The sequence below is a fragment of the Symphalangus syndactylus genome, chromosome 9 (assembly GCF_028878055.3).
Source record: "Symphalangus syndactylus isolate Jambi chromosome 9, NHGRI_mSymSyn1-v2.1_pri, whole genome shotgun sequence".
Classification (NCBI taxonomy): domain Eukaryota; kingdom Metazoa; phylum Chordata; class Mammalia; order Primates; family Hylobatidae; genus Symphalangus; species Symphalangus syndactylus.
The window spans coordinates 133,805,376-133,829,554 of NC_072431.2; the positions used below are offsets into that span (position 1 = coordinate 133,805,376).

At 40.9% G+C, this 24,179-nt stretch overlaps 1 protein-coding gene across 1 annotated transcript; it reads right to left on the reverse strand.

Moving 5' to 3' along the window:
- Positions 1 to 481: 481 nt before the first annotated feature.
- Positions 482 to 23,188, reverse strand: MLANA (melan-A). Its single transcript, XM_055294300.2, has 4 exons — positions 22,740 to 23,188; positions 17,655 to 17,751; positions 8,300 to 8,413; positions 482 to 6,660 (listed from the first exon to the last, which is right to left on the reverse strand). The coding sequence occupies exons 1-4, from the start codon at positions 22,814 to 22,816 to the stop codon at positions 6,592 to 6,594; spliced, it is 357 nt and encodes a 118-aa protein (XP_055150275.1). The 5' UTR covers positions 22,817 to 23,188; the 3' UTR covers positions 482 to 6,591.
- Between the last annotated feature and the right edge of the window lie 991 nt (positions 23,189 to 24,179).

Sequence of the window (24,179 nt, forward strand, 5' to 3'; positions counted from 1 at the left end):
GCAGGATTGCTGTGAGGTTAGATGAGATAATTTACCTAAAGTACTTAGCCCGGTGCCTACCACGTAGTAAATACTTAAATAGTAGCTGCCATCATTCACCTGACTAAAGAGAGGGAGACCAGTCAGGATATTAGGTGGGCCAGAAAAGTGGTGTGAGGACCTGATATTTGGCATAATCAGGTATCTAGTAATGCTAGAGATGAGACAGAAACTGTTGAGATTGAGAAGGATAAAGAAAGATATTTTTTAAGGGAAAGCTTTTATTTTTGACTGTATAAAATTTAGAAACATTTAAACAGCAAATAGTATCATGAACAAAGTGTTACCTCCCCTAAATCTATGAATTTATTCCTAAACTAATAAAAATACTAATAAATTTAGTTGGGGGGTGTTGTTGTTTTGTTCTTTCGTTTGGTGGGGTTCTATTAAACCTAAATTTATTGAGGTAAATATTGTTATTCACATTTTTTGTAACAGTTCATAGCATATATAAATGGCCTTTATTGATTTGTGTCTCTCCATGATCGTACAAAATTCACTTATGGTTTACATAATAGTGAACCATTTAATTCAGCCTAAATATAGTACTTAAATGGATCTAATTCTGGGAGTCTCATGGAATGGTCTAATAGTCAAGAATTTTATTAAAACCATCCAGATTTGGCCGGGCGCGGTGTCTCACACCTGTAATCCCAGCACTTTGGGAGGCCGAGGCAGGTGGATCACGAGGTCAGGAGATTGAGACCATCCTGGCTAATGCGGTGAAACCCCGTCTCTACTAAAAATACAAAAGATTAGCCAGGCGTGGTGGTGGGCGCCTGTAGTCCCAGCTACTCGGGAGGCTGAGGCAGGCGAATGGCGTGAAGCCGGGAGGCGAAGCTTGCAGTGAGCCGACATTGCACCACTGCACTCCAGCCTGGGCGACAGAACGAGACTCTGTCTCAAAAAAAAAAAAAAAAAAAAATTCTTTCAAACTTGAATTTAAGCAAATGTAGCATCAACTAAGAAAAAACAATAAAAAGAGATTAAATTATTAAGTAAAGAAAACACGGTCAGGTGTCCTCCAGTATATATTTAGGAGTTGTTTGTTGTAAAGCTGAATCAAACCTAGTGACCCAAATGTGTAAGCCCTTACAGTTTTAACCTTCCTTGCAGACATGATGATGCATGGGATCCCCTGCACATGGAACAGCAGGAACCACTTGGGAAAACCTGAAATTTAAACTGCTTTAGTCAACTTTGTTGTGATCATTTTCCTTTTCTTAGTTCAGTGAGCTTTCTCTTAAGTGTGCCAAGCTGCCATCTAACTTTCTTGAGCATTTTTTCTCATGGGAAATGATCAAGTTTTGATAGTAGAAAGTGCTTCTTTCCAAGACTTTCTGGAGGCCATCTTCCTGTAGGCGTCATGCTTCTGATGTTACACAGCTGATGTTTTCGTATGAGCTACATTTTTAGACTACAAAGATGCTTATTCAGGTGGGAGACCATTTCTTTGAACTGTAAGTGATTTATTTGATTTTCTTTTTAATAGTCCTTGTTCTTCTCCTTCAAGCCTTTTTAAGGAAACATTTAACAGCGTCAATGTATTTCTTCAAATTGCTTTTTGATTTACCTAGAAGTTCTCAATTTTCTGATTTGTGTTTGTCTGATTTCAAGTTGCCATCATCCATGTAATTTTTGCTAAAGGAGACAGCAAGTGTATCACCTTCCATATGATTTAAGAGATTTTAAAGGGCTCTCTTTATGTTTTCAAGTTGTCAGGCATTTTTTTTCTCCATTTCTCACACTTTTTATTCCATTTCACAGCTTCTTGGGATAGCGCTTTTAGATTTTCCTAAAAATGAGTGTTTTCATCCAAACGACCCATTATTTCCTTCTGAAAGTTCTTTTGAAATACTTTAAAGATGTTTTTGGCACCGGTTACTTGAGATTGACGGATTTTGATGCACCATCAAGTAACTGTTGAACCATGAAATGAAAGTTTAGAGACTCCCTTCTGTTCTTTTTTTGAGAAGGTCTACGATATTCTCAAGTGACAAGTAAACCTGTCCAGATATTTACTAAATGCTAAACTTAACATTTGTAACTTCAGAGGACTGGTCTCCAGTGGAGATAACTTGAAGGCTTCATTAATTTGTATAATCCGTGTAAATTTTCACTGACTTTAACCTGGGCAGAAAATCCTTTGGCTAGCTCTTTTTCCCTCAAAGTATGCCTGCTCTTTACTATAAAAACAATCAGAGAGACCATATCAGAATCTCGCAGGGAAATGCATAGAGACTTGAGCCTTGTCTTAAGCATCAGTCACCACCACTGAGGGCTGGACAGGAAGGGGAACCCCAGGTTCTATAAAACAGTGCTCTCTAACTTTGCTCACCACGCAAATAAAAATACTATTATTTGTACGGTGAATATGGGCAAGTGGAAAATGCTTATTGCAGCCGGAGGAGACCAGCCACGAGCTCTGGTCACTCTAGTCCCTACCCTGGCCTGCAGGAAGCTTAGGGGATCAAAGCAGTGCCATGCTATTACCCATTCTCAGCCCACAGGTATGTCAGGGCAAAAAGGAACGGCACGCTGCAGTAGAGGACTCCTGTGCCCATGCTTATGGGTGAGGCTCATTTTCCTGAGTTCAGGTTTCCTTCAGCAGCAGGGAAGCCTCATCCTATCTATCTACAAAGGTCACAGGGATCTCCCTTTCCTGAAGGCTCCTCTACTCATTTGTGTTAAGTCAGTCCAGGCTGTTAGAGAACACTGAAGGGTCTCAACAAATATATAAAGTAACAGCCCTGGATGTCAATATCAGAAGGGCAATGTCTTAATATTTCATGAATTTTCTTCAAGGCCAGTTTTCGACCTCCCCCCCCCCCCCCCCACATAATCCAAGTGTTCTTAGATGGATTAGAGTCACCTTCAGTGGTGACATAATAGAAGTCCTAGCTAAATCAATCAGACAAGAGACAGGGCATTCAAATTAGGAAGAAAGAAGGCCAAATTATTCTTGTTTGCTGATTATATGATGTTATATTTGGAAAAACCTAAAGACTCCACCAAAAAACTATTCAAACTGATAAATTCAGTAAAGTTGCAGGGTACAAAATCAACATAAAAAGATCAGTATCATTTCTGTATGCCAACAGGGAACAACTTGAAAAAGAAATCAAGAAAGTAATCCCATTTACAATAGGTGCAAATAAAATATCTAGGAATTAAGAAGTGAAAGATCTCTAAAATGAAAACTAAAACATTGAAGAAAGAAATCAAAGAGAACACAGAAAAACAAAGATATTCAATGTTTACAGATTGAAAGACTCAATTATTGTTAAAACGTCCATGCTACCCAAAGCAATCTGCAGATTCAGTGCAATCCCTATCAAAGTAACAATGACATTCTTCATAGAAATAGAAAAATAATCCTAAAATTTATATAGAATCACAAAGACCCAGAAAAGCCAAAGAGAATAGCCCACAAAAGACCTAGAGGCTGGGCGTGGTGGTCCATGCCTGTAATCCCAGCACTTTGGGAGGCTGAGGTAGGCAGATCACTTGAGGTCAGGAGTTCAAGACCAGCCTGGCCAACATAGTGAAACCCCATCTCTACTAAAAATACAAAAATTAGCTGGGCATGGGGGCACACACCTGTAATCCCAGTTACTCGGGAGGCTGAGGCACAAGAAGAGCTTGAACCTGGGAGGTGGAGGTTGCAGTGAGCTGAGAATGTGCTGCTGCACTCTGCCTGGGCAACAGAGAGAGACAATCTCAAAAAGACCTAAGCAAAAAGAACAAAACTGGAAGGATCACATTATGTGACTTCAAATTATACTACAAAGTTATAGTAACCAAAACATCTTGGTAATGGCATTAAAAAAAAAAAGAAAAAGACACATAGACCAATGAAACACAATAGAGAACTCAGAAACAAATCCATATATTACAGTGAGCTCATTTTCAACAAAGGTGCCAAGAACATACGTTGGGAAAAGGACAGTCTCTTCAAAAAATGGTGCTGGAAAAACTGGATAACTGTATGCAGAAGAATGAAACAAGACCCGTATCCCTTGCCATATACAAAAATCAAGTAAAAATGGATTAAAGACTTAAATCTAAGACCTTAAATTATGAAACTGCTAAAAGAAAGCATTGGAGAAACTCTCCAGGACATTGGAGTGAGCAAAGATTTCTTGGGTAATAGCCTACATAGCACAGGCATCCAAAGCCAAAATGGACAAATAAGATCACATCAAGTTAAGAAGCTTCTGCACAGCAAAGGAAACAATCAACAAAGTAAAGAGACAACCCACGAATAGGAGAAAATAGCAGCAAACTACCCATCTGACAAGGGATTAATAACCGGAATATATAAGGAGCTCTCAGTGTGATGTAATGACCCAGGCTCCTTGCATCATGTGACCTTCCATCCTTAACACATGGCTCCCAGGGTTGCCCTGCAATTGGTTTCTAATCCAAGGAGTCATCTTCAGAGGTGTGGGTGCCTCTGTGAAGCGGGGAGTAAATCTTTCTGAATCTGGCACTTTCTGTTCCTTTCAAAAATATCTCACTTTTCTAATTTCTTTCTGGCAGACTCAGCCCAAGTCTCTGTGTCCATCACCTGGGACACTGTCTGAGGAACTCTGTGAGGAGAGCCTTTTCCACAGAGAAATGAGAGCAACCTCAGTGAGTGACAGTCTGGGGGTTTTGGAGGGATGTACTGTTCAAGCCACAGTTTCCTCAGTGTACAGGATTGAGGTTCAGCGAGACCTCGTGATGAGGGGAGGAGGTACCCAAATGCCTGATGAAGTTTCCTTGGTTTAGAATTTATTTATTTGTTTGAAGTAGGAGAGGTGGAAGCCTTATTTTAAGTAGTAAGACTTGACAGTATCAGAAGAGTGGGGAAAGATTTTAATATTTTGTTAAATGTTGTTTTTTTCGATGTGTGTAATACATCTCTTTATCCTGTGTTTTCTTTTTCCCCTTTGGTGAAATTTTGTCTTTAGTAGAAAATGATGCAGTTATGTTACACTAGTGTTCCTGATGACCCAAGATGATTTTTAGGTGGTTTACTGACTCACCGTTAAATAACAATGAATCATATAGTGAGAAAGTAATTTCTTTAAAACTCTTGTAAGCCTTCCGATTATGTCAAAGACAGCCTTTAACTTTTCTCTGATCCTTGTTAATCTCTGTTTGACAAAGAGAGGCAGGTCTCAGGTTCATAGCCTTCTGTGACCATTAGTATTTTCCTAGGTTAAAAAAATTACTTTCATTTTCTTCGTTTTTATAGTTATCCTCTACTATGGAAAATGATATTGGTTTTCCACTTAGGATGGCAATAGAAATTAAAGCCAAAAAAAGTTTCAATGAGCTGCCTGGAAGAGAAATATTAGATAAATAATAGTGTAGGTGATATGTTGATGTAGCCAAAGGAAAACAAATTGCAATGTTGCTATGCAAATAATGACACCATTCCAGAATCTCTGATCCTTTATGATTTCTTCTGCACGTTCTTGTGAGAGGGATTTGGGAACCCAAGAGAGCTAAATTGCCATAGGTACATTTAAGGCAGTACACAGGCATCAGTACTAAGGCAGTACATAGTAGTTTTTACTTATTTAAATCCTTCCACCAATTTCTGGTTTAATAGAAAACACTTGTCATTAGTTAGCATAGCATTGAGCCTTGAAGTGAAATGTAAGACTGCATTATATGTCTTACCTAAGATATAGGATCCAGCCAGGCGTGGTGGCTCACGCCTGTAATCCCAGCACTTTGGGAGGCTGAGGCCGGCAGATCACCTGAGGTCAGGAGTTTGAGACTAGCCTGACCAACATGGAGAAACCCCATCTCTACTAAAACTACAAAAGTAGTCGGGCGTGGTGGCGCATGCCTGTAATCCCGGCTACTCAGGAGGCTAAGGCAGGAGAATTGCTTGAACCTGGGAGGCAGAGGTTATGGTGAGCCGAGATCGTGCCATTGCACTCCAGCCTGGGCAGCAAGAGCGAAACTCCATCTCAAAAAAAAAAAAAAAAAAAAAAAAAGCTATAGGATCTTTACAATATATTATTGTAGTATAATAGAATTTTAGAGCACAAAGAGACACTGCTGACGTGTTCTTGATCAGATAAAATAGGCCAGTCAGCCCTTCGTCTTAAACCTGTAAAAGTATCCTTTGTGAGCCTTCCATAGTACGGAACAATTCTGTGTACAGTTCATGCCGGTCAAGTATGAAAACCTGACTAGTTTGTTATTAGCCAAATTTCAAGTAAAGAGAAATTGGATGGCCTCAGAATACCCACTTGAATTCTTTCTCTCAGAAAATAACACCATGGATTTACTAACATTACCTCTGGCACAGATAGTGTCATGCATTGCAACATTTATTGATGGAGTTTTCCCAGTTTAATATTTCTCATCATTTCCTCACATGATTAGTACTGCTAGCTGACCTACTAAAATTTTAACACTGACTTATTATTAGAGATGGCGTGCATTTTTCCTACACCATTCCAAAGGAGAACGTTAGATGTCTGTATTAAATTCAAGCAAAAGTGTGAGAGAAATAATTTCAGCATGTCTCAGGTGTCTCGCTGGCTCTTAAGGTGAATAAGGTGGTGGTGACTGTTCTGCAGAGAGTTTCTCATAAGCAGGTGGAGCATTGGGAACCTGTGAGAACAAGAAAGGGAGAATATGGGCTTGGCAACAGTGTATGTGTTTCTAGGAAGGGATTAAGTTAAAATGGTTAACATATTTGTACTTTCCCTGTGGACTGAAATTTCTAACTGTTCACATATAATTTCTGCCCAATGAAGTAATTGTTAAATTTCACAAGTATATAGGCTGATTGTTGGGGGTAAGAGTAGAGAAAAATAGGGTTAAGGAGTTCTCAAAATCTCAAAAGCTTAGCTATACCTGGATTTTCCATGACAGTAAAAATCTCAAGCCCTAATGAATCACTGAATGCTATTTACAGACACTATATACATTGCATCTTTACCACAGAGATCCTTGTAATTGTGTCTAAAGGCACATTGACACTACCAAATATAAAACAAGAGGATATTGTTTCCAGAACAAATGTGTCAGGCCTTCATTTAATGCTCACAACAATTCTGGGAGTGTTTTTATTATTTTCATGTTACAGAATGGGAAACTGGGGCACAGAGAAGTTAACTCACTTGCCCGTGGTCACACAACTAGTAAGTTGTGGAGCTAAGAATCAAACACAGTAATTTGGCTCCAGAGTCAGTGCTCTCAACCATTATGCTATGTTGTATATGTACTGGTGCTGTCCAATAGAAATATGGTACAAGCCACTTATGTAATTTTATTTTATTTTATTTGTTTATTTTTGAGATGGAGTTTCACTCTTGTCTCCCAGACTGGAGTGCAGTGGCACTATCTTGGCTCACTGCAACCTCCACCTCCCAGGTTCAATTGATTCTCCTGCCTCAGCCTCCCAAGTAGCTGGGATTACAGGCATGCACCACCACGCTTGGCTAATTTTTGTATTTTTAATAAAGACAGGATTTCACCATGTTTGCCAGGCTGGTCTCGAGCTCCTGAGATCAGGTGATCCACCCGCCTCGGCCTCCTAAAGCGCTGGGATTACAGGTGTGAGCCACCATGCCCAGCCATATGTAATTTTAAAATTTCTAGTAGCTACATTTAAAGTAAGAAACATGTAAAATTAATCTTAAAATATTTTATTTAACCTAATATTATCAAAATATTTATTTCAAGATGAATCAATATAAAAATCATTAATGAGCCATTTATCTTCTTTTCTACATACTAATATTTTTGAAATATGGTACGTATTATAATACATCTTATTTCAAACTCCTATATTTTAAGTGTTAAATAGCACCATGTGACTAGTGGCTAAGCCACGCCCGACTCTATACAATAAATAATAGGTACTTTATCCCTCCCCTCTGTATATATCTACATCCATTAAAAAGGCAAATATAACTAAAAACATAAAAGAATATTGTATCCAGGACTAAGTTCTTCCTTTGAATCTTACATGTAGGGGTCTCATTATTGACCCTGGAAACACTGGGTATGTGACAACACAATTAAGAAAATATCTGTACTTCCCTTGTTTTTTGTTTTTATTATTATTTTTTTATTCTCATAAAATACACAAAAAAGTTGCCATTTTAACCATTTTTAGGTGTATATAATTTAGTGGCAATGAGTACATTCACATTGTCCTTGCTTTTCAAATGGCAATAATTGCATTCACTTGGGTTAAAAACAGCCATTCGTGAAAATACCCTTATGAAGGATCTTAACCTACCACAGGTTCACAGTTTTTCTCTTGAAGAGACAGTTTGCTGTCCCGATGATCAAACCCTTCTTGTGGGCATCTTCTTGTTAAGTCGCATTGAGTGCCAACATGAAGACTTTTATCCTGAAATGTGAATTGATAAAGGTGAGTGGGTGAGAAGAAATAACTGAATCCATTAAAAGAGAAGGAAGCCGAAGTTTTAAGAATGAGTTGTAATCTAGGTTCTGCCACTTACTTGCTGTGTGCCCTCAGTTTCATCACTTTACCTTCTGAATTCTGAGTTTGCATCTAGGAAGATAATACCCACCTACCTCTCAGAATTGTGGGAATTAACTAGAAGTAAAGCTCTAGTGCAGTGCCTGGGACCCAATAGTTGGTCAAAGAATATTTCTGAAGGGAAGGATAAGAAGAGTGAATCTACAAAAGGAACACTCTTGTGAAATTATCCACCAATAGTGAGGCAGAAATAAAGACTTTGTCAAACAAAAATTGAGGGAATTCATTGCCAGTAGACCTGCCTTGCAAGAAACATTTGAAGTTCTTTAGAGAAAAAGAAAATAACATAGGTCAGAACCTTGTACCTACATAAAGGAAGAACATCCAAGAAGGAATAAGTGAAGGTAAAATAAAATCTTTTTTTTCTTTTTTCTTTTCTTTTTTTTTTTTTTTTTTTTTTGAGACAGAGTCTCACTCTGTTGCCCAGGCTGGAGTATAATGGCACAATCTCGGCTCACTGCAACCTCTGCCTCCTAGATTCAAGTGATATTCCTGCCTCAGCCTCCTAAAACTTTGTTTTTCTTTCTTTCTTTTTTTTTTTTTTAAGAGACATGATCTTGCTAAGTTGCCCAGGCTGGTCTTAAACTCCTGAGCTCAAGCAATCCTCCTGCCTCAGCCTCTGAGTATCTGAGACTATAGGCATGCACCACTGCACCCAACATATTTATCTTACTCTTAGTTGATTTAACAGATAATAGTTTGTTCAAAAATGAATAATAGCAACAATTTATTTAATTATGTATGCTTATATACAGTTGAAATTAATAACAGCAATGATACAAGGGAAAGGAATGTTAACAGAAAGACAAAAACTGTGAAATATTTTAAAGAAGTTTATTCTGTGCCAATATGAATGACCATGGCTGGGAGAACAGTCTCAAGAAGTCCTGAGAAAGTGTGCCTGGGGTGGTTGGGTTATGATTTGGTTTTGTACATTTCAGGAAGACAGGAATTGTAGGTAAAAATCATAAATCAGTACACGGAAGGTATACATTGGGTCAGCCTGAAAAGGCAGGACATCTCAAAGCAGAGACTTACAAGTCACAGGTGGGTTTTAGGTATTCTTTAGTTAGCAGTTGGTTGAAAGAGTTCAGCTCTGTCTTAAGACTTGAAGTCAGTATAAAGGAATGCTTAAGATAAGGGAGTCTGCAATCTGTCATGTGATGCTATACCAGAGTCAGTTTGGAAAGTAAACCACATTATATGGGGTTAATTAAAAAAAAAACAAAAAACATTTTATGGTTTGAAGGGCATGATTTAACACTTTCCTTGCATTGTCTTGTTCCTAAATTGATATTGCCACAAAGAGTTCATTCTGTCAGTCCTGTAATCTCTGTTTTAAAATCGGTGCTGGTCAGTTGTACCTAAAACTCTAAAAGGGAGGGAGTATAATGAGGCATCTCTCACCTCCCTTCCCGTCATGGCCAAGACTCAGTTTTTCAGGTTTCCCTGGGGTCCCCTTTGTGAAGAGGGGGTCCATTCAGTTGGTTGGAGGATTTAGGATTTTGTTCTCAGTTTACAGGAGGAAGGAATTAGGATTATTTTATTTTAAGATACTCGTAATGCCTATGAAATGGTATAGTATTATTTGAAAGTGGGTTTGAATTAGTTGTAAATGTATATTGCAAACTCTAGGGAAACCACTGAAAAAAAGTAAAAAAGAAGTATAAGGTCGGGCGCGGTGGCTCACACCTGTAATCCCAGCACTTTGGGAGGCCAAGGCGGGTGGATCAGGAGGTCAGGAGATTGAGACAATCCTGGCTAACACAGTGAAACCCTGTCTCCAATAAAAATACAAAAAACTAGCCAGGCGTGGTGGCAGGCACCTGTAGTCCCAGCTACTCAGGAGGCTGACTCAGGAGAATGGCATGAACCCAGGAGGCAGAGCTTGCAGTGAGCCGAGATCGTGCCACTGCACTCCAGCCTGGGCAACAGAGTGAGACTCCGTCTCAAAAAAAAAAAAAAAAAAAGAAGTATAACTGGACTGGGCTTGGTGGCTCACCCCTGTAATCCCAGCACTTTGGGAGGCCAAGTAGGTGGATCACTTGAGGTCAAGTTCCAGCCTGGCCAACATGATGAAACCCCATCTCTACTAAAAATACAAAAATTAGCTGAGCATAGTAGTATGCACCTTTAATCTCAGCTACTCAGGAGGCTGAGACAGGAGAATCACTTGAACCTGGGAGGCACAGGTGGCAGTGAGCTGAGATCGTGCCACTGCACTCCAGCCTGGGTGACAGAGTGAGTGAGACTCCGTCTCAAAAAGAAAAAAGAAGTATAACTGATATGCCAAGAAAGGAGAGAAAATGGAATCATATAAAATGTCCAACGAAAATCACAAAAGGCAGAAAAAGAGTAAAGACAAAAACAGAAACAAAGAACAGAGGCAACAGGTAGAAAACAGTAACAATATGGTAGATATTAATCCAACTATATCAATAACCACTTTGAATATCAATGGTCTAAATGCACCAATTAAAAGATAGATTGTCAGAGTGGATCAACAAAGAAGACCCAACTATGTGTTCTCTACAAGAAACCCTCTTTAAATATAAAGACACATACATGTACATTAAAGGTAAGTGTATAGAGGCCAGGCACGGTGGCTCACACCTGTAATCCCAAGCACTTTGGGAGGCCAAGGCAGGCGGATTGCCTGAGCTCAGGAGTTCGAGACCAGCCTGGCCAACATGGTGAAACCCCATCTCTACTAAAAATACAAAAATTAGCCACGCTTGGTGGTGCACACCTGTAATCCCAGCTACTTGGGAGGCTGAGGCAAGAGAATCACTTGAACCCAGGAAGTGGATGTTGCAGTGAGCCGAGATCACACCACTGCACTCCAGTCTAGGTGACACAGCGAGACTCTGTCTCAAAAAAAAAAAAAAAAAAAGTGCATAGAAAAAGATATACCATGCTAACACTAATGAAAACAAAGTAGGAGTTCCCATATTAGTTTCAGAAGGAGAAGATTTCAAGGAAAGTTGTCAGGGATAAAGAGGGATATTGCATAACGATAAAGGTGTTCATTCTCCAAGAAGGCATAACAACACCTAACATTGCATGTACCTAAGAACACAGCGTCAAAATACATGAGATAAAAACTGAGAGAACTGCAAGGAAAAATAGTTGCGTCCACTATGAAGTTGGAGTTACAGTTGGAGGCTTCAACATCTCTCTATCAGAAATAACACAAAGCCAGCAGGTAAAAAATCAGTAAGGATTAACTCATTGTATGAGGCCAGCATTACCCTAATATCAAAAACAAAGATATTACAAGAAAAGAAAACTACAATTCATTATCTCTTATAAATATAGATGCAAAAAAACTCAACAAAATATTAGCCAATCAAATCTAACAGTATATAAAAGGAATTACATACTGTGACAAAGTGGAACTCAACAAAATCTTTGATTAACTAGATATAAGAGACATCTGTAGGCTACTTCATCCAACGACAACAGAATACACTTTCTTCTCAAGCTCAGAACATTCACCAGGATAAACCACAAACTGGGCCACAAAACACATCTTAATAAATTTAAAAGAATAGAAATTATACAATGTTTGCACTTACACTATAATAGAATTAAAGTAGAAATCAATACAGAAAGATAACTGAAAAATTCCCAACACTTGGAGATTAAACAACACACTTCTACATAACACATGGGTCAATGGAGAAATCTCAGGAGAAATTTAAATATATTTTGAATTAAATGAAATTAAAATATGATATCAGAATTTGTGGGATACTGCTTAGCAGTGCAAGCAGTATTTAGAGGGAAATGTATGACATTGAATGTGTATATTAGAGAAGAAGAAAGATCTAAAATCAGTCATCTAAGCTTTCACCTTAGAAAAATAAAAAGGACAGCAAATTAAATCCAAAGTAAGCGGAAAAATAAAAATTAGAGCAGAAATCAATGAAATTGAAAACAAGAAATTAGCAGAGCACAATGGCTCATGCCTATAATGCCAGCACTTTGGAAGGGCAAGGCAGGAGGACTGCTTGAAGCCAGGAGTTTGAGACCAACCAGAGCAACATAGTGAGACTCTGTCTCTACAAATTAAAAAAAAAAAAAAAAAAAAAAAGAAAATTAGTCAGACCTGGTGGCACATGCTATAATCCTAGCTACTATGGTAGCTATCTGTAGTCCTAGCTACTCAGGATTCTGAGCCAGGAGGATTGCTTGAGCCCAGGAGTTCAAGGTAACAGTGAGCTATGATTGTGCCACTGCACTCCAGTCTGGGTGACAGAACGAGACCCTGTCTCTAGAAAAAAAAAGAAAAAGAAAGAAACAAAAAGTCAGTAGAGTAAGTCAATGAAACCAAATGCTGATTCTGGGAAAAGATCAATAAAATTGATAAGCCTTTAGCCAGGCTAAGAAAAAAAAGAAGGCACAAACTACTATTATCAGAAATAATAATGGACATGAAAAGGATAAGCAAGGAATACTATGAACTATGCTCACAAACTTGAAAACCTAGGTGAATGTAACAATTCTTTGAAAGACACAATCTGTCAAAATCCACGCAAGAAGAACGAGACCATATGAAGAGATTTATTATCTATTATAAAAATTGAATCAATAATAACTTTCCAAAACAGAAAGCACCAGACCCAGATGAGTTCAGTGGCAAGTTCTACCAAACATTTAAGAAAGAAATTATACCAATTCTCTATAACCTCTTTCAGAAGACAGAAGCAAAGGATATACTTTGTAACTCATTGCTATAAGGCCAGCGTTACCCTAATACCAGACAGATATTGCAAAAAGAGAAAACTACAGCTCAATATCTCTCATGAATAGAGATGCAAAAAATCTCAACAAAATATTAGCAAGTCAAACTAACAATGTATAAAAGGAATTACACACCATGACAAAGTGGGATTTATCCCAGGTGTGCAAACCTGGTTCAATATTGAGAAATCGGGCCAGGTGTGGTGGCTCACACCTGTAATCCCAGCACTTTGGGAGACTGAGGCAGGTGGACTGCTTGTGCTCAGGAGTTTGAGACCAGCCTGGGCAACATGGTGAAACCCCATCTCCACCGAAAATACAAAAAAATTTAGCCAGGCATGGTGGCTTGCACCTGTGGTCCCAGCTACTTGGAAGGCTGGGGTGGGAGGATCACGTGAGCCTGGGAGGTGAAGGTTGCAATAAGCTGAGTTTGTGCCACTGCACTCCAGCCTGGGTGACAGAATGATACCCCATCTCAAAAAAAAAAAAAGAAGAAATTTGCAAGATTGTATCAATAGATGTAGAAAAAGCATTTGACAAAATCAAACACCCATTCATAATTTAAAACTCTCAATAAACTAGGGATAAAGGGAAACTTACTCAAGTTTGCTGAAGAATATCTAGGTACAAAAAATCAACAGTTAACATCATACTTGAAGCTTTTCTGCTAAGATCAGGAACAAGGCAAAGATGTCCTGTCTCACCACTCCTTTTCAACATCATACTGGAAGTTGCAAATAACCAATGCAATAAACTGGAAAAGGATATAAAAGGTGTACTGATTGGGAAGAAAAAAAATAAAACTGCCCTTGTCAATTACCATTTTTTTCTTTTTCTTTTTTTTTTAAGCCTCTCACTCACCATAGGATAAGAGTATGATCCACTCTACCAGTTCATTGCCAGTTCTCTGTAATTACATTAAAATTGGGTGTACATTTTAAAATACAGATTCCTGAATCCCACCACCAGAGATGATCCCAGAATCTGCCTTTTAGCAATAACCCCAAAGTATTCCAGTGCAGGTGACCACTGACCATGCATTGAAAAACACAGTGCCTTGACACATGAGTGTAAACTGAGCTGAGAGCAAGGGCCATGAAATTCTCCAAGAATCAAAAGTATTTTGTCCTGAACTTTCAAGTGAAGATGTAAAACTGGTTAATATAAAAACCACTGTTCAGTTTATTACAAATCATTTCCCACTTCCTCTTGCAGAAACAGGTTGCTACAAAAAGCAGTCTTTCCTTTCAAAAGATGTTTTCCAGGGCTCAGGGGAATTGTTAACCAAGGGAGAAATTTTAAGAGATCTAAATTCCAACCAGCCTCTCTACTATTCTGTGGTCAAATGGAAGTTGAAAAGTAGACATTTCAAGCTTAATGAAGATTGTTAAAGGTGGAGTAATTCACATGCCCAAAGCTTATATTTAATGTCATTTATATCCCTCTGCTTTAAAATGAAAATAGAATCACTGAAGACAGAAAGGGAGGTAATTATGTAATTAAATGCAATACTTAATGCACTATTTTACATAATTTTGCCTAAACTTCTTAGACTGCTGATCTCCAAACTGGCTTTTCTAGATATATGAAAATCTCAAAATAAGATTTTAATATTAATTTAAAGAAATAAATATGGAAATTAAATAAACCAGGAAATTTAAACACAATTCCCTTTCAATAAAAAGTCTCAGAAACTACAAACCACTGATCTAATCCTAGAGGAATGGAGGCATAGAGTTTGAATTTGGAACTTACCAAGCAAAATGTTCACAGTGTCTGAGCACATGACATTAAGACTCTCTGTTATTTTTCAGTTAAATGAATTTAAGATGAGAGCATTGAAGCAGAAAAGAAAAATTACTGCATTTGTGTTCAGTAGGATCAAGCTAATAATTATAGTTAGTTAGGAAATAAGTACCAACATATTGAGTTTGTACAGTTTTACTTCCTGAAAGACTAAACGTTATGTTTTTGATATACAAATATATAATGAAATCAAAATATAGAAGAAAATATGTATTAAATAAAAATGGATATACATTGTGTTACATCACAGATTTCCAACATGTCTGGAAATCTGTAGATCAATATAGAGCTAGTGAATCTTAGAGAAGTTGAATTCTAGTCTCCAAGCAACTCAATGGCAGACAATGGGACCAAGTCCTAATGCAACACAATGGAGTGACTACCATGTGCCAGGCACTGTGCTAGGCACTGGAGATATGAAGATGAGTGAGAAATATTCTCTGTTCTGATTCTTACATAGGGGAAAGTGGAGGGGTGGAAGAGGCAAAAAGTAAATAGCCAGTTACAAGGCAATGTCATAACCCCATGCTAGAGTTACAAATGGAGTTCTAAGGCAGAGATTAAAGTCCTCCCCTACTAACCTGTTGTGGACAGCCATATGAGCAGGAATTCTATCCCTAACTTTCTAACCCAAGGCTTTCCTCAAGTATTTCCTCCAGTGTTGGAGTCTTGTTCAGATTCATCAACTCCTCCTCCTTCCAACTAGATGTCAGCACACTAGAGGGCTATGCTCGGTGGGTGTGTCAGCTCCCAACTTGACTTGCCTTTCATGGTTTGTATTTGTATTTATGCTCTGGAAAGACAGACATTGGGCAACAGGAGACATGAGACTGCCCAAGTTTCTTGGCAAAGAGGGAAAGAATCCAGAGTTGCATTTCTCACCTTCTTCTCATCAGCTTGCCAAGCTTCAATCCCCAACCCACACCAACCCTCCTCTCTTTCACAGGACCTTTTCCTCTAAATGAAGTGTTGCTGAATGAGGAATGGGACTTTCCAACATCTTTTGGAAAGATATTTTTTTTCCATTATGCATCAACCTGAAAAGCTTTCAGATCTCTAATAACAAGAAAGAGAGCGAGATCTATGGAGAATGCCTTTGGGTGCTGAAGTGCTACCTGGCTTTAAGCAAGATTGCTGAAACCTGTAGTTTTTATAGCTTATAAACTCAGTTGATGTTTCCCATTCATGGAGGATACTGGTACCAGAAGACTGGATTGTGTAATTGTGTTAGCTTCCTGCATATTTGGGTAAAGAAGAAAAAAATACTATTAAAACCTTTGGCCATCTAAGAAGGATGCAGCCTGATAAAAAACACACAAGTGACCCTTTGTGCTGATGCAGGGAGGATGGTTTCCTCATTGCACTGATGATATCCTGGGATGCTTAGTGTAGAGTCAGAAGAACTTGGAATTCACAGGTAACCAGTGAAGAAAGGGGTGAAGAAGAAAGGTAGGAAGAGCAGGTCACAAAGTGGAGTAACAGAACCAGCAAGAATTCCCAGAAGTGGTAAAACCTGAGGTGTCTAATATACTCCCGTTTGCTATAAGGGAACCTCAAACCCCTTCCCCTGTGCCCTATAAACCGTCAGTGCTTTGCTACACACAACATCCAAGTACCCAAGTCTGCTATGAGTAGAACCAAAGAGACAGGTGCTATAGTTTGAATGTGTCCCCCCAAAATTCTTGTATTGGAAACTTAATTCCCAGTGCAACAATCGTGAGAGGTAGGACTTTTAAGAGGTGATTAAGTTATGAGTGCTCTGTCCTCATGAATGGATTAATGTTGTTATTGCAGGAGTGCGTGTGTTATTGCAAGAGTAGGTTTGTTATGAAAGTGAGTTTGGGCCATGTGTGGAGTGTTTCACACTTGTAGTCCCAACACTTGGGGAGGCCGAGGCAGGATCACTTTAGCCCAGGAGTTTGAGACCAGCCTGGGCAACATAGTGGGACCTCGTCTCTACAGAAAAAAGTGTTTTTTTTAATTAGCCAGTGTGATGGCCACATGCCTGTGGTCCCAGCTACTCTGGAGGCTGAGACAGGAGGATGGCTTGAGCCCAGGAGGTCAAGGCTACAGTGACTCGTGATCACCACTGCGCTCCATCCCAGGATTTCCTGTTTCAAGAAAAAAAAATGAGTTCAGCTCCCTCTTGCTCTCTCACTGTCTTGCCCATGTGATGCCTTTCACTATGATATGACACAGCAAGAAGACCTCACCAGGTGTGGCCCCTAGATCTTGGAGTTCCCAGCCTCCACAACTGTAACCCAAATGAATTTCATTTATTTATAAATTACAGTCTCTGGTATTCTGTTATAGTCACAGACTAAGACACAGGGCAAGTTCCTGGTTGAGGTTCATGCCTGAGCAGAGGCAAAGGTAGAGTTGCCGAAGTACAATGTAGCAAAAGAGGCATCAGAAGCCGGAATCAGAGCTGAAGGTTATAATAAGGCAATTATCTGACTCTCCAGAGATTCAGAGGAAAGAACTGGAAAGAGGACCCTGGACCTGGAGGGATTTCAGCAGTGGGAAATTTACCAACCATCAAGGCTCTGTATCCATTTCGTCTTCTACAATACCAACAGCCAATGAGCAGTAAGACTCCCAGGATCACTGTCAGGATGCCGATCCCAGCGGCCCTGGCCCAAGAGATAGAAAAATCCACTTCGTCATTGAAACATTGTTGTACATTATGATGAAGCATAAATCAATCTTCCTCTTCATATGGACTTTGACTGCCCAGAGCAGCATCTCCCAGTGTCCAAGTAGTTTCCCACCTCCCACACTGGGCACCCCACCAGGCCTCCAGCACCTGGATCTAACGCAGGTCTTTAGGAGCCTCTCAAGTGTGTGCCCACAGAAACGCTGCTAATTGGCATGGCCCAGTCACCCAAGTTCCAGGTACAAGATGTGCCATAGTAACTGGTCTTTATGTGGACAATGTATTTATTGGGGCTAAATTTTCATCTCATCAAGCTGTTTTAAAACATTTTCTCCAATTCAGCCCACAGAGAGAAAATAAAAATTAACACTGACTCATCTACTAAAAGCCAGGTGCTGTGCTAAACATTCATTAGCTTATTCAATTCTCACATCAACATTGGAAGGTAGACACAATTTATCATCCCCTATTTTCACAGAAGAGGAAATAAAAGGCAGAGGATACATGACTCGCTGGTGATCACACAGAGCTAGCACAAAACAGAAGTTGGATTTGAACCTGAATCCATCTCAATTATGTTCGTGCCCTCCCTTCCCTAAACTCCCCACTTTGCTCCTTGTAGCCCTAGGGAGAAGTGTCTGGGCTGAACCTACAGCAAAGCTGTGGCATTACTTATTGAGAAGGATCTTGTCTAAGCAGCAGGATGCCAATCTGGGGGTCTACACCAGCCTCTTGAGCCCTGTGTTCAGTGACCCCTGGGAATCATTACAGTTACCACAAAGACCCTGGAAACAGGGCCTGGAGCTGTTCACTCTGGGCAAGCATCATCAATTAGCTAACATCTGCCTGATCACAGCATGATCAAAATTGACAGAACTGACCCTGTTATCTGTGGTTGTCAACTCACTAAGAAAGTTTCTGCAGAGCTGAGTGACTTCTAAGAGACTGAGCAGCTACAGGAGAAGCAAGGTTTAACTAAGGCTTCTCCTGGAGAGACTTTTGCTCAGTACCATCTACTGGACAACTTCTGTCTCAAGGCTGAGGAGACATCAAGCTTATCCTGTCCGTCTCCAAACAGGATGGAGAGAACCGTGGGATGACAGTGCTAGATGGAAACTCTGACTTATGTAGGTCAGTCTACCCACTTTATAGATCAGGAAGCTAAGACCTATGAAGATTCATCAACATTACCATAACCATAGTGACTACCATTCATTGAGCACCAATTTGTGCCAGGCACTGGGCTAGGCACCCCCACATATATGCTTTTATTTCATCCTAACCACAGTCCTCGGAGTTAGGAATGATGTTCATTTTACAGCTGACATTATGCTGGTCAAATGCCCAGGGCTGCACAACCAGTAAGTGGCAGAACCAACATTCACAGCAACTGGCACTGGAGACCAAGCAAGTGAGCACCAGAATTTGGGCCAGATCCAGGTCTCCCAGGCCAGTGCGTTTCCTGCAGGGTCACTCTTTCCTGAACTGAAGCTGTCACAAGGAGTGTTCAGTGTGTTCTCGTGACTGAAGGCAGCTGATTCAACTCCCAAAATGCCTGTGCTCTCATTTTACCCTGTGGCGTCTGCTTGAACATCTTGACATAGACAGAGCTCTGTTCCAGCACTTTATGCGTGGTCACGTGATACTCACAACATGCCCAAGTGACTGAGAGCGAAAAGCACCAGGGTATGCCAGACACATTGGAAGAACCCACTGCCCAGCTTGGCAGGGCACCTCAGAGTGTCTTCCAAATACCACCTGCAGCAGAATCACCTGAGATGCACGTTAAGGTGCAGATCATAGGACTCCACCCCTGGCCTACCCAATCAGCCGGTTAGGTGGCAGCACCTAGGAATCTGCATTTTAACAAGTTCCATGGATGACTTGTGTCCACCCAACTGTGAGAACTGCTCTCCACTGAGGTTTCAAAGAGATACATAATTCCCAAAGCAGGTAAGTAGTCCTTCTTGGCTGGATGTGGGAACTTATTTTGCATCATTCTTCCTCATTCCACCTGCTGGCACAATTGTGAGAAGGATAAATATTCTCAGATCTTAGGGATGCATTGCTTTAATGAAGATTGCCCCATTGTGCAGGATCTGGATTTTATGCAAAAAAATTAAAAAAAAAAAAAAAGAAGATGGCCCCATTCCCCTACCTCCATCCCACCTGTTTAAACAGCAGTGGGGACAGGGACTTTTCATGAGAGGAATGAGTTTTGACATTGGTGGCCATGTGCAGTTACTTATTTTCTGGACCGATCTCCTTCAGTACCTGCACAAGATCATGATGTTCCACGTATTCAGGGGTTCCTACACTCAGACTGAAGTTAAGTGTTTCATTGTGCTGGAAGCTTTGGCCATCTGACCCTTCTACAGACAGCAAAATGTCAAAAGGAATTTACTTTCTCTTTATAGGATAGCTCCCACGCATACGGGTTGAGTGGGTATTTTTCTTTTGTGCTGGAATCCAGAGGCTCCCTCCTGTTCTCAAGGAAAATGTCAGATAACCCACCTGACGCTGCTTATGCACGTCATTCAGGTTGCAAGACACAGAAAGCTTGTGCCTTCAGTGAAGGGGTTCCTTCACATGATAGTGGTCATAACCCCCTTTGCCCTTTATTAAGCCATTGTCCCTCAACTCCAAACCTACCTTTCTATGCTCTGCTCTGTGATGCTGGGACTGGACTCTGCAAATGCCACTTCTCCTTTGCCTCTTGGCTCCCATTAGAGTACTCTAGAGGGTGCCTACAAACCTCGGGCGTCAAGAAGGAGCAGCTCCTTCCAATGTGCTTCCTGCTTCTGTCAGCATCACCCCAGCAATGCTCATGTTGTCTGTATATGCCAAGCACCAGCTCGTTTTCTGGCATTCTCAGAGCCAGCTTCAATATGCCCCAGCAGAGCACTGGCTGACCTCAGAGTCCTGAGTATTTGATTCATGCCCTTCACTTCTAAGCTCTTGAGACACCAGAACCAGCCAAACAGAAATCTCTCCTTAGAGATCTGGGTCCCATTTCTATGGGGTCCCTCCTCCCAACTCTAGGTCCTGATGGCCTCACCCTTCCCTTTGTTCCCCCTGACACAGGGGTAGAAGCAGCATTCTGTGGGTACAGCCTTGGTTACCCCATGCCTTCTTTACCTCCTCACTCTCAGTCCCATGCCTGTTTAACCAGCTTCTTATATTAAAGTCTCTATGTTGAACCATCTAGTTGGTTTCTTCCTGACTAGATGCTGAAAGTTACCTTGTTCAGGTTGTGGGTACACCTGGCTATGAGGTTCCCCAGCTGGGCATGATGGCCCTACATGGCAAAGGACAACTCTGCTTTCAGCCTACTGAGCTGACTAGCATCAGCCTCCAGCTTCACACTGAGAGATACTGACCTCTGCCCTAGCCTCTCGTCGGATGGGATTGTGCAAATATTTGCCTCTGCTGGCCTGCAGCATAACACTTAAGAGCATGGACTCTGGAGGCAAACAGACCTGGATTTAAATCCCAGTGCCACCGTGTCTGGCCACACATTTCCTAATTTCTCTAAACCTTTCTTCATTTACAACACAGCAAGAATGATACCCACCAGGGTGGGTACCACGGGGCAGAGGGCAGGCGGTGGGGCAATAAGCATAAGTGACATGTGTCCCTTGAAAAGAACGGTCCTAGCCTCTCCTTTACCTCCTGCTTTCTGTTGGCAAGATGTGGAGGTGATGGCACAACATCTTCAGCCATGGGGACAAAAGCGGCATCCCAGGGGAGTAACCAGCAAGAAGAAAACGAACAGGCCTTGAACTCTTTACTCTTGAATTTTTACACGAGACATAAAAGTATATTTTAAAGAAGAGTCTGTTGAGGGATTATACACAAGCTGAAACAATACCCTAACTAATGCCACGGGCAATGGGCTCCCCTCCCTCAAAGAGTACATTTTTGCTCTCAGGACATTTTCTGAGAAGATACCGCCGCCCTCATCTCCAATTGGCCAGGGATATTAGAGGATCCTATACCAGGGTCTTCTGAGGAAATGCTGTCTGCCTGAACTCTTCCTCAGTGCCTTTGTTGGGCTTTACATCTTGCTGGTCCCTGCGGTTGACTGTTAACAAAGATTGTTCAACAGCTCTTTCCAAAGAAAGAGCAGGTTCACAGGGAGTTCCGGACAGACCACACAACACATAACGTGTTGTCCTGTTAGAGTCCCACGCAGAGGGTGGGGCCTCCCCTGCCCCCGACACCCAGCACGTACAGAGTATGTCCGTTTCCCACTCCCAGCACGTACAGAGTATGTCCCTGCAGCCTCTGGGTTTTCATTACCGCACTTACATTTGCTGAAATTAATCTCATGCCTAACTCTCCCACTAGGTTGTGAGTTTTTTCAAAGATGAAAACAGTGTCTCAGGCCAGTATACAATGCTTAGCATTTAGAAATGCTTAATCATATAAATACTTATTTTTAATTCACTCATAATACCCAAAGCCTTTCCTTAGGATAAAGGTATACTGCAAAGGCTGTGACCTCCATCTTCCTCTCGAGTCTGGCTGTGGGCTGAGTCACACACACCTGCCCATCATCCTTACTGGCTCCTTGGCAACTCACTTTTATTCTGTCTGCAAACCACCTTCAGGAGCTTGAGTGGAGGAGACAGAACAAGGATTGAGGAAAGAGGCATTGTGATCTTGAACAGATGTTTTTCCACTTGGGAACCTACAGATAAGGCCCGATAGTCAAAAGTGTGCCCAAAAATGGCAAGATCCAACCTTACGCCATTCCCAGCTTCCTGCCTGTTTGGCCTCAGAGAAGCTTGACTGAGACCCTTATAGAAGCACAGAATCTCCTCCCCTTGTTGCCAGGGATGTTACTGTCTGGGGAGATAAACACTAGGGAGAATTACAAGCAGACATGTGCTGGTGGAAGTCAGCAGTCTGTGTCAGCAAACGGCAAACTGGAAGCCCTGCTGGGTCTGGTTTTGAACTTACTCTTCAGCTGTGATGTAAGAGTGGCCGTGCCTCTTCTTGGGGTAATCATAGATGAAGTGAGCGTCTTCTCTTGGCATCTTGTAGGGTCAGGGCACAGGACACCTAACAGAAGGAGCATGTGGGCATCATTAATGCATCCAAAGCCACCCTATTCATCATCTCATAAAGACCCACAACAGCATCCTCACTAGGTGACCAATATCCATAGCCAGGACCCTTTGGTTTCTCTCTGTGAGGGGATTTGCACCTGCTTCTTTCACTGATGTCAAGGGCTTTAGCAATAGCTCAGGTTTCTAACCCCTCCTACTGACTGAAAATTAAATTCAAAGAAGAAACTACAAATGAAAGCAACAAGACTTTCAAGTTGAGTTATTATTTGGTGAAAAAATATTCCTCATATGCCTTCAATTTGACTCTGCACCATAAACTTCTAGAGAAAGAAACAAAATGCATTTTTACTGATTCTCTACCTTCCCTGGTCCAGGGCTGTGGCTAACAAAATAGGAGGAGTTATTTTTCTCCAAAGTTATTATTGGATATCAATCCACAGACAAACAGAGGCTATGATACATAACGTGCATTTCCCAGAGCACCCGTTGCCTGTGCCTCGCGAGGGTGCATGAGGTTGAGGGCTGAGCACAGCATCTTCCAGCCCAGCTTTTCAGCAAAGGAAACCACCTCACACAGGGGCTTCAGCCTGTCCTCAGGCACTCCACCCAAAACAAGCCGAGGAAGCCCAGGACCTGATTTTATCTAACGACGTGTTTCCCTTCCTACTTAAGTCAATTTCTGCTTCTCTCTGGTTCAAGTCCCTTGGCTAGGATTTTTTTTTTAACTATAACACATACAAATGAACAACAACAAAAAATGTCCATAAACTGCAGGGCTGTAATTCAAGTACGCTTTTTAAAAACCAATAATGGAAGCTCCTTTCCTTATTATTGTGTATTTTTCTGCTCTCTTACTGTCCTCATGAATTTCAAAGGTCTGATCCCCATAGAATTATATTAATGAGCTCCAGTTTAAAACAACAGGGAGAGGTGAGAGAGAAGAGTGGGGATTTCACCACATGACCCCTTTCCACTGGGACATTTTATGTGTAATTTGCCCTTCCCAGTTGTAAAAAAGAAATTAAAGTCAAACTCACCAATCCTTTCAAGTGAATAATATAGGAGTGAACCCTGTGTTCAAAATGACAGAATGGAATCTTAATTCTTCATTAAATTGTTTCATACATCCCATACGACAAACTCAGAGCCTTGGCAAGTGCAGCAACAGCAAATGCGCCTCTACTCAGACCAGGAGAAGTGGTTCTTTAAGTGACAAGAGAACACATCTACCTCAGGGAAGCTGCTTCTCCCCAGCAAGCTGCCATCCTGAATAATTGCTTTTCTTCTTGGTAGTCTTAGAGGACTGAGAGAGAATTCAGGAGGAGGGTTT